The 10,752-nt window shown below is 51.0% G+C and overlaps 1 protein-coding gene across 1 annotated transcript; it reads right to left on the reverse strand.

The window, feature by feature from the left end:
• Positions 1 to 72: 72 nt before the first annotated feature.
• On the reverse strand, positions 73 to 10,272 carry CCDC22 (CCC complex scaffolding subunit CCDC22). The gene is made up of 17 exons (XM_079123811.1): positions 10,073 to 10,272; positions 8,864 to 9,041; positions 5,804 to 5,936; positions 4,960 to 5,066; positions 4,749 to 4,815; positions 4,481 to 4,659; positions 3,902 to 4,096; positions 3,319 to 3,381; positions 3,104 to 3,223; positions 2,545 to 2,664; positions 2,345 to 2,461; positions 2,140 to 2,241; positions 1,949 to 2,056; positions 1,247 to 1,342; positions 968 to 1,027; positions 813 to 887; positions 73 to 398 (listed from the first exon to the last, which is right to left on the reverse strand). Exons 1-17 carry the CDS (start codon positions 10,120 to 10,122, stop codon positions 285 to 287), a joined length of 1,884 nt encoding a protein of 627 aa, XP_078979937.1. The 5' UTR covers positions 10,123 to 10,272; the 3' UTR covers positions 73 to 284.
• Positions 10,273 to 10,752: the final 480 nt, after the last annotated feature.

The raw sequence follows: 10,752 nt of genomic DNA on the forward strand, positions 1-10,752 counted from the left end.
CGATCCATGCCTCAGCCTATACTGCAGAAGAGCCCCTCCTTTATTTGGGATCCAAGGCCCTCAACCCCCAGTGCCCTCCCCAATAAACTGCAACCAAACTCCCACATGCTGGACGATTACCCCAAATCAGGGTTGGGGTCAAATGAGTAAGTGTCTGGGACTAAGGTCACAGCAGGAGGAACTGATGGCAAATGGAGGGAATGGCTAGGGCAAGCAGCACTTGGCTACCACCTTCAGCACCCCACGTCCCTGTCTGTGGCTGGGGAGCCCTCCACAGGAGCTCCTCAGGCCTCCCGGACCCGGCCCAAGAGGCCAGCATTCTCCTGACGAAGGGCTCGGTAGTCCTCACAGATCTTCTCCAGGTTGCTGAGGGTCTTCTTACCCATCTCTGTCTCGATCTAAAGCAAAGTGAATGCATACTTCCTCAGCATACAGGGCCCAAAAAATACCTCAGAAGAAAGTTCCACAGCTCCGACTCACCACACCCTCCACTGCAGCCACTCTGGCCCCTCCCACCCCCTGCAACAGTGGCCTGCTCCTTCCCACTGCCAGACCTCTGCAGGTGTCATTCCCTCCACCTAAAGCAGCCTTAAGCCAAAGCCTCTGCCAGCAGCCCTGGGAAGCATGTGTGAGGTCCTCAGAACAGAAGCTAGGGCTCAAAGAAGGCCACCAGTCTGTTCCAGGGACAGGTACTAAGTGACAAGGCTGAGCCTCCAGTGGTAGACTGTCTGGTCCCACAGCTTCTCTTTGTGTAAGTCAAGGAGCTGTCCCCTGACCTGCTTCAGTTCCCCTCCCACCTCCAGGTCTCTCACCTGCTCCTCAAGGTCTCTAACCTCCCGCATGATAGTGCCTGTGTCCTCGATGGTCTGGATGAGTTGGCTACAGTTCTGGGGATGGCAGGAATACAAGGCTTGCACCCAAGTCAGCCCCTCCCCAACCAGCCCCCCAAGCATGCTGCTCTCCTCACCTCATGCAATGCAGCTAGATACTTGTAGGCCTTCCGAACAGCATCATCCTTCTTGGCATCCTGACCAGGCAGAGGGGACCTTGAAAAATCAGCTATCTACTGTCCCCCACCACCTCCATGCCACCACCCCGCTGCCTTCACCCTCCATGAAGCAAAGCCAATTCCAAGAATTGTTGTTCTTATAGGGCTCACTGAGGGCCTGGGCCAAGGTGGCCTGTGAGCCGATGGGCCAACAGCAGGCCAGCCCCATGCCAAACCCAGGCCCAGCCTGCCCCAAACCTTGAATACGAGCTCATCAGTCACTGCAAATGTCCGGTCCAGCTTCCCAGAGAGTGAGTTGATTTCCTTCTGAAGCTCCTTCGTGTCAGACAGGATCTGGCAGACACCAGGTTGGCCATGAGCCCATGTCTAAGGCAGGGTGGCTGGCCAGCTGAGGGTATTCATGTGCATGCACTCACATAAATTCAGGGCCTGTATCACTGCATCAGGGAGGTTCGAATAGACTACTCTGTGCTAGGGTGTGCTGGACAGCTCTGCCTAGCAGAGGCCATGAGGTCCCCATGTGACCACCCTACTCCTGTCTGCCCATATGACCCACCTAGCTAAGCACTGTGGCACAAGCCTGTAATCCCAGCAGCTCAGGAGGCTGAGGCAGGAGGATTGCAAGTTTGAGGCCAGTCTTAGTAAGTCAGTGAGGCCCTAAGCAACTTAGTGAGACCCTGTCTCAAAATAAAAAAAATAAAAAGGGCTGGGGATGTGACTCAGGAGTTAAGCACCCCTGGTACCAAAAAAAAGTGTATATAATTTTCACTATATAAAAAGTATATATACGTATATACTTTGTATATACGTATATATACATATATCTATCATACACATACACATATATACATACATACATATATATCTATACATACACACACATGTATATACATACATGCATACGTGAGAGACCCACCCACCAGGGCCACTGCAATGCACCTTAGTGATCTCTTCTTTCTGCTTCCGGATATTGCCCACAATCTCCAGGATGCGCTGAGTGTAGGCCAGCCGGGATACATCTCTCGGCAGAGTCTCCAGTTCTGACACCTAGGTAGGAACACAGCAGGCCATTTCCCAAGGACCTGTACCCCACCCATCTTTGCTACCCAGGGCCCCTTCACAGGCCTTACCAGCTGCTTATAGACTTCCTCCTTCCTGCGGGCCTCTTCAGCAGCTGCCCGAACATTCTGGTGCAATTCCTGGATTTCTGCCAGTCGTCGAGAAGATTCCAGCTGCCAGGGACCCACAGGCAGAAGCAGTGAGCAGAGCTCAGAGACAGCCTCCTAGAGCAGCACCAGACTTGCCTCACCCATGGACTCAGACCCCACCACCTACCTCCCTGCAATCCTGGAGCTTTCGAAGGTGGCGGTACTCAGCAATAAGTGGAACACGGTGCTTTTCCCACTGACCGGCCAAGTGTATGACCCGCTGCGCACTGCTTTCCACCACAAGCTGTGGGTGGAGACACTGTCACACAGGCTGGGCCCATCCAACACTGCCCCACCAGCACAGCCCCAGGCTCGGCCCCAACCTACCTGCAGCTTGGCGAGATTGGCAGCCCCGTCTGGTAGCAGCTCCACCGCCCGGCTCTTCAGGCGCAGGGCCTGCTCACGCTCTGCCATGCTGAGCTCACTCTGCCGACACTCTGTCTCCACCTGGCACACCATCAGCCCCACCCCCAGTCACACACTACAGTCCCCAGTGAGCCCAAGAAGCCCTGGCCTAGACCGAGGCCCCACAGGCCTCTCTGACCCTCCAGATTCACACTGATGCCCAGAAGCCCTGAACAACCGCAGAAGCCCCTGCCCACGCTGATCCATCTTGCCCCACTGATGCTCACAGAGCCTCAAAGCCACCTATAAGGCCTGACTGATGCCCATTGGTGCCTCTAACCCCCAGAGGTCTAAGAAGCCCCCAAACCCACATATCCCTTTGCTCCCACAAACTCTCCTGAACCATCAAGAGCCCCAGAGGTTCCCAATATCCTCCATGAGCCTTACTGACATCTGCGGACCTCAAGAGAGCTCCTCTGGGCCCCCTCAAGGCCCTACTTCTGACCTGACCCAGCCCGTGGCCCTTCCCACAGCCCCTCACCTGCACAAGGCTGATTCCTAGAGTCTTCATGTTGGCTTCCACTTCTTCAATATTGCGGTTCACGCCCTCCAACTGCTCCCGAAGGGACTCTAGCTCCTGTTCTTGAGCTGCCCGCGTGTCCTGGGAGGCACAGGCCAGTCAGGTGGAAGTGTCAGACCCAGAGGACAGGCAAGGGACCAGGAACCCCACACACACACATGGACTGCTCTGCTCACCTGTTCAAGCTGCCTGGAGGTAGCTGTCACATCTGACACTGGGGCTGCCTGGGCCTGGGGCTCCTAAGGGCGTGAGGAAGGGCAACCTGGATATCAGGGAAGGCCCTGCCTCTTATGGCCTGGCCTCAACACCCAAAGCTCCTCCCAGTGCTGTACCCACATCCATTCAACTACTGACAGCTGTGAGCCTGTGACTACACAAGGGTAAAGGCACTATATGCAGCCTCCAACTAGAGTGTCTGCTTTCAGAAAAACATCCCTGGCCCAAATGCAGCATCCCCAAATGCCCATGAGAAGGACGAAGGCCCCTCTGGGTGAGCATCCAAGGAGAGAAAATATGTCCAGAGGCAAAGTGCCTGGGGAAAGGTGGGGTTTGTACCAAGAGCACCCCATATGCTTACATGGTTCCCTCCCCCCTATATGCTATTTCTCCACTGATGTCCCAAGAAGCTAGGAGAGCTCTCTGAACACCATCCCCCTGTAGGGAAAGGGTATATGGGACCCTATGTGAATAAAAGTTGCATTTATATATAAAGCAGCCCTCACCCTATCAGCATCCCCTCGTCCACTCAGGCCCACCCACCGGATGAAAGGTGAACTTCTCTGAATGTGTGAAGCGGGATCCCTTGGGGGCACCAGTCCTGGCCCCAGCACCCCAGCCCTGGAGCAGCTCTCCCAGGTCCCGGGCTTGTGTGGGGGCTGCAAGTGGGCCCCAGCTCTGGCGCAGGTGCTCAGCCAGCTGTTTGTGGAGCCGCTGCCGTGGAGCCCGGGTGTCCTCCTGTAGAAAGGGGGCAGGGGTACAGGAGGATACTGAAGCCTACTGGAACCCAAGGCCCTGCCTCCTCCAGAGGCCACCTAACAAGTCACACCCTTCTCCCAGCCTTTCCACTGAGGCTCCTTGAGGACAGGGAGGGACCTCTTCCCCACAGCCACACCTCTCTCCACCTACCCTGGAGAAGATGTGGGAAGAGAGAGAAGCCTGGAGCCCCTAATCAGAGAGACACAGAAAGGATGTGGGGGACAGAACAGAGACAGAAAAATCAAAGAAGCAAGGCAAAGAAAGGGTCAGAGTTAGAGAGAGGAGAAATAAGGCAAGAGAGAGACGAGGGCACAGTTTCAAGACAGCTGGGGAAATCTGATCATGAGAAGCACTGGGCCATACCTGGGGTGGGAGGCGAGGTGCGCGGCGTACCCAGTCCTCCTCCCCTGGGCGATCCCGGCCTACGTGCTGACAGAGCTGGATGGCATGGTGTTCAAGGAGTGAGGCTGCCCTCCCAGAAGGCTGGGGCACCTGTGCAGGGACTGGCAGCAGAAGGGGACTTGCCTGGAACTCCCGTGGCTCTGGAGACAGGAACAGAGTCAGCCAGCCCTCCCGCATGATGACCTACCTCTACTCTGCTCCCCAACCTTCCCCACAGCCTCAGTCTTACCTTCTCTGGAACTCAACTCAGGCATGACCAGCCTACTGACATGGAAAGGATGCTGGCGGGCTGAGCCCTGGAGGGAGAGCAGAGTCAGAGCCTCTAGGACAAAGTGGGACAGGGGTCACTGGTGGGGGGGAGGACAACCTGAGCAACCAGATGGGGACAAGAAAGGCAAGGTGGGGACAGGCATAGACAGACAGGAGTCGGGGGGTCCCACCTGGAGGTGCTGGAGTTTGGGTGTTCGAAGGAGAGGTGGGACCCAGGGCAGGGACAGCTGGTCCCGAATTTGGCTCCCAATAGCCCGGAGGAGAATAGCTGAGTCACCTATGGGGGGTTGGGGAAGAAGTGTTCATCAGATGATGATGGCACAGATCCAAAAGTGCACACTCTGGGAAACCAGCCATGGCTCCTGATTCCTCAGCCAGAGATGGAGATCAATTCAGCTAACATTCTCACAGTCATTCATCAAACACTTACTGAGCACAAACTAGAGACCAATCACTGTTTTGGACACTAGGATCACCTCAGCGAACAAAGACATAAAGGTCCCCATCTTCATGGAGCCCACAAGCTAGTAGAGGAGACAGTTCATGATGAGGATTATAAGAATGATCTAGATCAAGATGGCGAGCAGGAGAGGTCTGCTGAGAGGAGGCTGGAACATTCCACCAAGCAGTGAGAGGAAGGCCTCCTGAGGTGATGTTGGAACAGAGCTAAGGGAGTAAACCATGAGGTCTGGGGGAAAATGATAGGGGGAAACAAAGGCCCTGAGGCTGAAGCATGCCTGGTGCATCATGCTGAGAGTAGAGTGAGCCAAGAGGAAGGTGCAGGAGGTGAGTTGGGAAGGCCACCCAAGTACTCACTCACTACCTGGGTCAGCCCAGCCCCCAGCCTTGTGCGACCTGCTACGCTTCCATCCCCTTTAACCCAAACCTCCTGCCTAGATCTCCCAAAGACTCCCCCCACACACCTGGCAGGCAACCATTTTGCTGCCTCCCACAGCCCCTCCCACCCCAGGTACACACTCCACTCCCCCACCCCCACCCCTCAGGCCCCTGTACCTGCAGGTTGGTCTGCGTCCTCAGAGGCATCGGTGGGCAGACGCTCAGCCAAGAAGAGAAGCAGGTCCCTGAGGTCAGGCTCACTGGGGTAGAGGAAGTTCTGATAGCCAAGCTCCAAGGGATAGCCCAGGTCCTGAAGGTTATCAGGTGTTAATCAGAGGACACTGACTGGCTGGGGAGGTTGGCCCCTATCAGTCAGGTAGGCAGGATCCTCCTGCCCTGGGAGCCCTGGGTCTAGGTCACACCTGCTCATGCTCTCTCACAAGTCACTACCCTCTCAACCTGCTCCTGGCTCCCAAAGGCCTCCAGGGTCCCCAGGGAACTCCAGAGTGATTACAGTCATGCTATGAGAGCGAGAAAGGAGATTAAAGCTCTGACCTCGCTAACTATGACTCAAAATCCAGAGGCCATAAAGAGAAGATGGGATTTCTGCCAATATGAAAAAAAATAAACAATTTCCAGAAAATAAAATAAGCAAAATCAAGAGTCATGACGAGTTGGGAAAAAATATTTGGAGCCCCTATCATAGGCAAGTAGTGACTTTACCTATTATATAAAGAATGACTAAAAATAAACAGGGTTGGAGATGTGGCTCAGTAGTAGAACACCTTCCCAGCACAGATGAGGCCATGGGTTCCAACCCCATCACTGCAAAAAAATAAAATGATATAAACAGGGTAAAAAAAGACCAGCAACACAATAGAATAGAATGAAAGGACACCTAAGAGTTCCAGGTGGGACTGGGAAACAGGCCCAGAGAGAAAGAAACACTTGCTTTACCAGAGACGCTATTGGATCCTGAAAGCCAACTTCCAGGATTCAAACTCACACTCTGCCTCTTAAAACCTTGTGACCTCAGGCCAATCACTTAACCTCTCTGTGCCTCACTTTCTCCATCTGAAAAAAAGAGATACCAAAAGTACCTACCCCAGAAGATTGTCATAAGAATGAAATGCGTCGCCACAGTTCCTGGTACAAAGTACACACTCAAAGGCCATCCTTATTATATACGTATATGAGGTCTGGCCCACTCTCTAAATTTTATTTATTTTGGAGGGTCACAGTCAAAAAAAAAAAATTGTGAAAACCACTAGCTTTCAAGCCACTTTGTTTTTTTTTTTACATTAGCAATCAAAGAGTTCTGACTGATATGGAAACTTATTCCAGGAGTAAGGTGTGTGTGGTGGCAGATGCCAAAATATAAGGCTGGATGAGGCACAGAAATGGGTACAAGAAGCAGGGCACATGCAGAGGAATAAATAAGAATGCAGCAATAATGAGTGAGACCCTTTCTGCCTGCCACTGGCAAACCAAGGCTAGACAATTCCACGTACCTCTTGACCACCAAAAAAGCCACATTCTCTGACCCACACTAAAATTAGTGTAAGCCAAAGTAGGTAAACATGAAATCCAGTGGCAGACAGCACTAAGAAAAGAGAACAGATATTGCAAAGGTCTGATGCCTACTTGGCACTTCCTGCTGTGCATTCTCCATGAACCACAGAAGACATAATTTCCCCCTTAGAGTACCATCCTCTAAGACATAACCCCAGGCCAAGGAACAGACTGTCTGCCTCATGAGGCCACCAAGAGTCCCAAATAGAAGACTCAGAACTCCCGACAGGAAGGTGAACCTGAGAACTAAGAGATGAGAAAGAGACAAAGTGCACAAGCATGGTCCAAATGCAACATCTCTGACCACCCTGTCCCTTTAGTCTAAATGGAAGCTTTCATTGAAGCTATTCTACTGTCCCTCTGCCACCACATACTTACTAGGTATATTGGAAGTCTTTATGTTCACCATGTAGCCACGGGTTGCTGAAATGCAAGTATCCCCATCAGACCTATCCAATGATGTCACTGACACAAAGTTTATATATCCATTTATTCATTTTATTAACTCGATTTTACTTTTTTTTTTTTTTTTTTTTTTTTTTTGGTGCTGGGGATTGAACCCAGGGCCTCATGCATGCAAAGCACACTCTAAAACTGAGCTACACCCTTAGTTCTCCCCACTTTTAGGTGCTACTTGGGATTGAAACCAGGGGCACTGAATCATTGAGCATTCCCAGTCCTTTTTATACTGTTTTTAAATTTTAAAACAAGGTCTTGCTAAATTGCTTGAAGGTTTGCTAAACTGATGAAACTAGCCTCAAACTTGGATCCTCCTGCTTCAGCCTCCCTAGGAGCTGGGATTACAGATGTGCACCACTGTGCCCAGCCCTAGCCCCTTATTTTTAATCCTTATAGCAAATCTACATGGTAGGCACAATTCTCACACCCTTCTTTACATGTAGAAATTTAGGACCACAAGTTAAGAGACTGGCCCAAAGTCACAGAGTCAAGGAGCCACAAGAAATAGCATTACTCAGCCCTCTGGAATATACTAACTGGACACAGCTGTGAATGGGGGAGGATGAGGGCATTATTGGAAAGGTGCCTTACTTGATCTATCAGAGAGATATTTTTGGAATTGCTATGAGAAGCAGGATACATGTGGTTGCCACAGGGGATTGTAAGAGACATTGTTTGAGTTAACCAGTATATCTTTCTTTGGGTAACCGTCCTTCCCATATATCCATAGGATCCTGAAGGAGCAGTCAATCAGTGTTCTACCAATTCAGGATGGACCAATCGGCACAGTGATTAGTTTAGGAGACAGCATGTGACCTAAACAGGGCCTTTCCTGGAACTGATAAATGGCTACTATATGGAGGCAAATATATTGATGCTAAGCTTAAAATTTGGAAGGTAAGGGCAGCCCAGGTGTAAACAGGATCTATTCATTTAATACTCATAAAAACTTTACTTTTAACATCTCCACTTCAAAGATAAGAAAACTAAGGCCCAGAAGGGTTAGGTCATACTGTTAGCAAGTGGTATAGCCCAGGTCTGAACTACTCATCATAGTCTGGTCACTAAGCCAGCAACCTTAACCACTAATGAATGCTAAGCCACAGAGAGAGATGGCAAAGAGGAAAAGCACGAGTTTCAAAGAAACATGGTTACTTTGTGAAGGAGGAAGGAAGAAGATGTGTGTAATGGGAAGAGGACACTCACCATGCAGGCCTGAGCCAGGCTCATGGCCAGGCGGAACCGTGCAGACATGGCTAGAGGCAGCAGAGGGCTGAGGCCAGAGCCCACGGCAGGGTTGATCACTCTCAGGCAGCGTACCACAGCCTCTACCACCAGCTCAGTGGTGAAGGCTCTTAGGGTCTGCACATCTGGAGGGACTGCCCTGGAGAAGAGAGGGGCAGGATCTATGGAGGCAGTAGTCAGGAAACAGGGATCAGGCTGGACCATGCAGCCCTCTGAAAGCCCTAGAATAGACACGGGTTGGGAAGGATGCCCAAGTTCAAAAGTTCAAACAATCCTAAGTATTGGTGACTGTGACTTCATTTGGAAAAAAAAAAAAAAAAAAGACCCAGCTAAATCCTCCAGTCCTGGGTATAAGAGAATGGTGGATGAAATGAATCTCAGTTTAGAAAAATCTCAGATTTTCTCTAGGATTCAAAACCTTAAATTTTGGGGGTCTGGAAAGGTGAAAGAGCCCAGGTGGCATGGTCTCTGTATTTCTGGGTCCCCAGAATTACATTCGCTACAAGTCAGGAACCCCTAGATATTGAGCTACTGAGCTTTAGAGAAGACTGTGTGTTGCAAAGTCTGGGGTTTCCAGGAGTTTCAAATGTCAGGTCCCTAGATGTGAAGATTCCTGGATATTATGACCTTTAAGTTTCAAACAAAACAAAAATCAGGTATCCTATTTTCCTATCCTGAGTCTTTAGGACCCTCAAATGGAAGAGTCCTGGTGTGTCAGAAGTGACCAAGTGCTGATGTCACCAGATGTGCTGATGTCCTGGGCTTTTAAAAGTCCAAGGTGTTTGGGAAACTAAACTTGGAAGGTTCTGAAGTTTGCATTTCTAGGGTTTTGGGCGTACCCCACTGCGCTGGTTCTCAGGGTGCAGGTGTCTGAGTCTGAAGGTATCAGGTTCCCAGCATATTGATATCAAGATTTCAGGGTCCCGGGTCTTGAGGTTCCAAGGTTTTATGGTCTCTGGGTGTCTGAGTCCCAGAGTTTGGGTTTACCCAATGTTGGGGTGAATGGGTTTGGAAAGACCCTAAGGTTGGGGTGTGTGCTTGAGGTCTTAGATCCCTGGAAGTTGGAGCCCTAGATATCATCCCGGGTTTTAAGGTTCCCGGGTAACGGGGGTCCTGGGTTTTGGAGTCCCGGATGTGGTCATTTGCGGGCGAGGGGGGCTGCGTACTTACGTGCCAGCTTGGCGCAAGGAATGGATGAGGATTCGGTCTGCCTCCTCCATGGTGGAGCCCAGTCGGAGCCGGGGGCTGGGTTCAGCAGCGGATCTGAGAAAGTGGGGCGCAGTTGTTGAAACCCCGCTCTGGGCTCACGGTGCAATGAGCGTCACGGGACAAGCGGGGAGAATTGGGAAGTGTAGTTCCGTGAGCGAGCGCGTCTTATGCGGGATTCTTAGAGGCGGGTGCTAATGAGCGCGCGCGCAAGCTTCAATCTTGCAATGGCTGCTGGGAATTGTAGTTTTACTAGCGGCCACTTGGGCTCTTTAAAGGGGAAAACGAGCGGTGTTGGGAGGAGAGGGACTGGACAAATAGGATCTTCATTTAAGGCAGCATACATCTTCTAGACTATAAAAGAGTACAAGTGAAAGATAGGGGATTTGTTTGTTTGTTTGTTTGTTTATATATTTTGCAGTGCTGGGATTGTACCCAGGGCCTCAGGCACGCTAGGCAAGAGGGCAGGGGTTTTAGCACAAAACAACTGAGTCCTTGCGTCTTGCCTTCCCCATCTGAAAAATGAGACTATTGAAAGTACTTACTTCCTAGAATTAAAACACAATTACTTTATGTAAAGCATGTTGTACTATATGCCTGACACATAATAGAGTAAAAGAGTACTATATGCCTGACACGTAATA

The sequence above is a fragment of the Sciurus vulgaris genome (genome assembly GCF_902686455.1).
Source record: "Sciurus vulgaris genome assembly, chromosome: X".
NCBI classification, from domain to species: domain Eukaryota; kingdom Metazoa; phylum Chordata; class Mammalia; order Rodentia; family Sciuridae; genus Sciurus; species Sciurus vulgaris.

Bases quoted from the DNA above. Each gene is read 5' to 3' on its own strand.
- CCDC22 (XM_079123811.1), bottom strand. From the start codon at position 10,122: ATGGAGGAGGCAGACCGAATCCTCATCCATTCCTTGCGCCAAGCTGGC. The intron at 5,067-5,803 runs GTACAGGGGCCT...AACCCCCCATAG, and splicing joins GGACGCAGACCAACCTGCAG to GTGACTCAGCTATTCTCCTC. The intron at 399-812 runs GTGAGAGACCTG...ACTTTGCTTTAG, and splicing joins TTAGAGACCTTGAGGAGCAG to ATCGAGACAGAGATGGGTAA.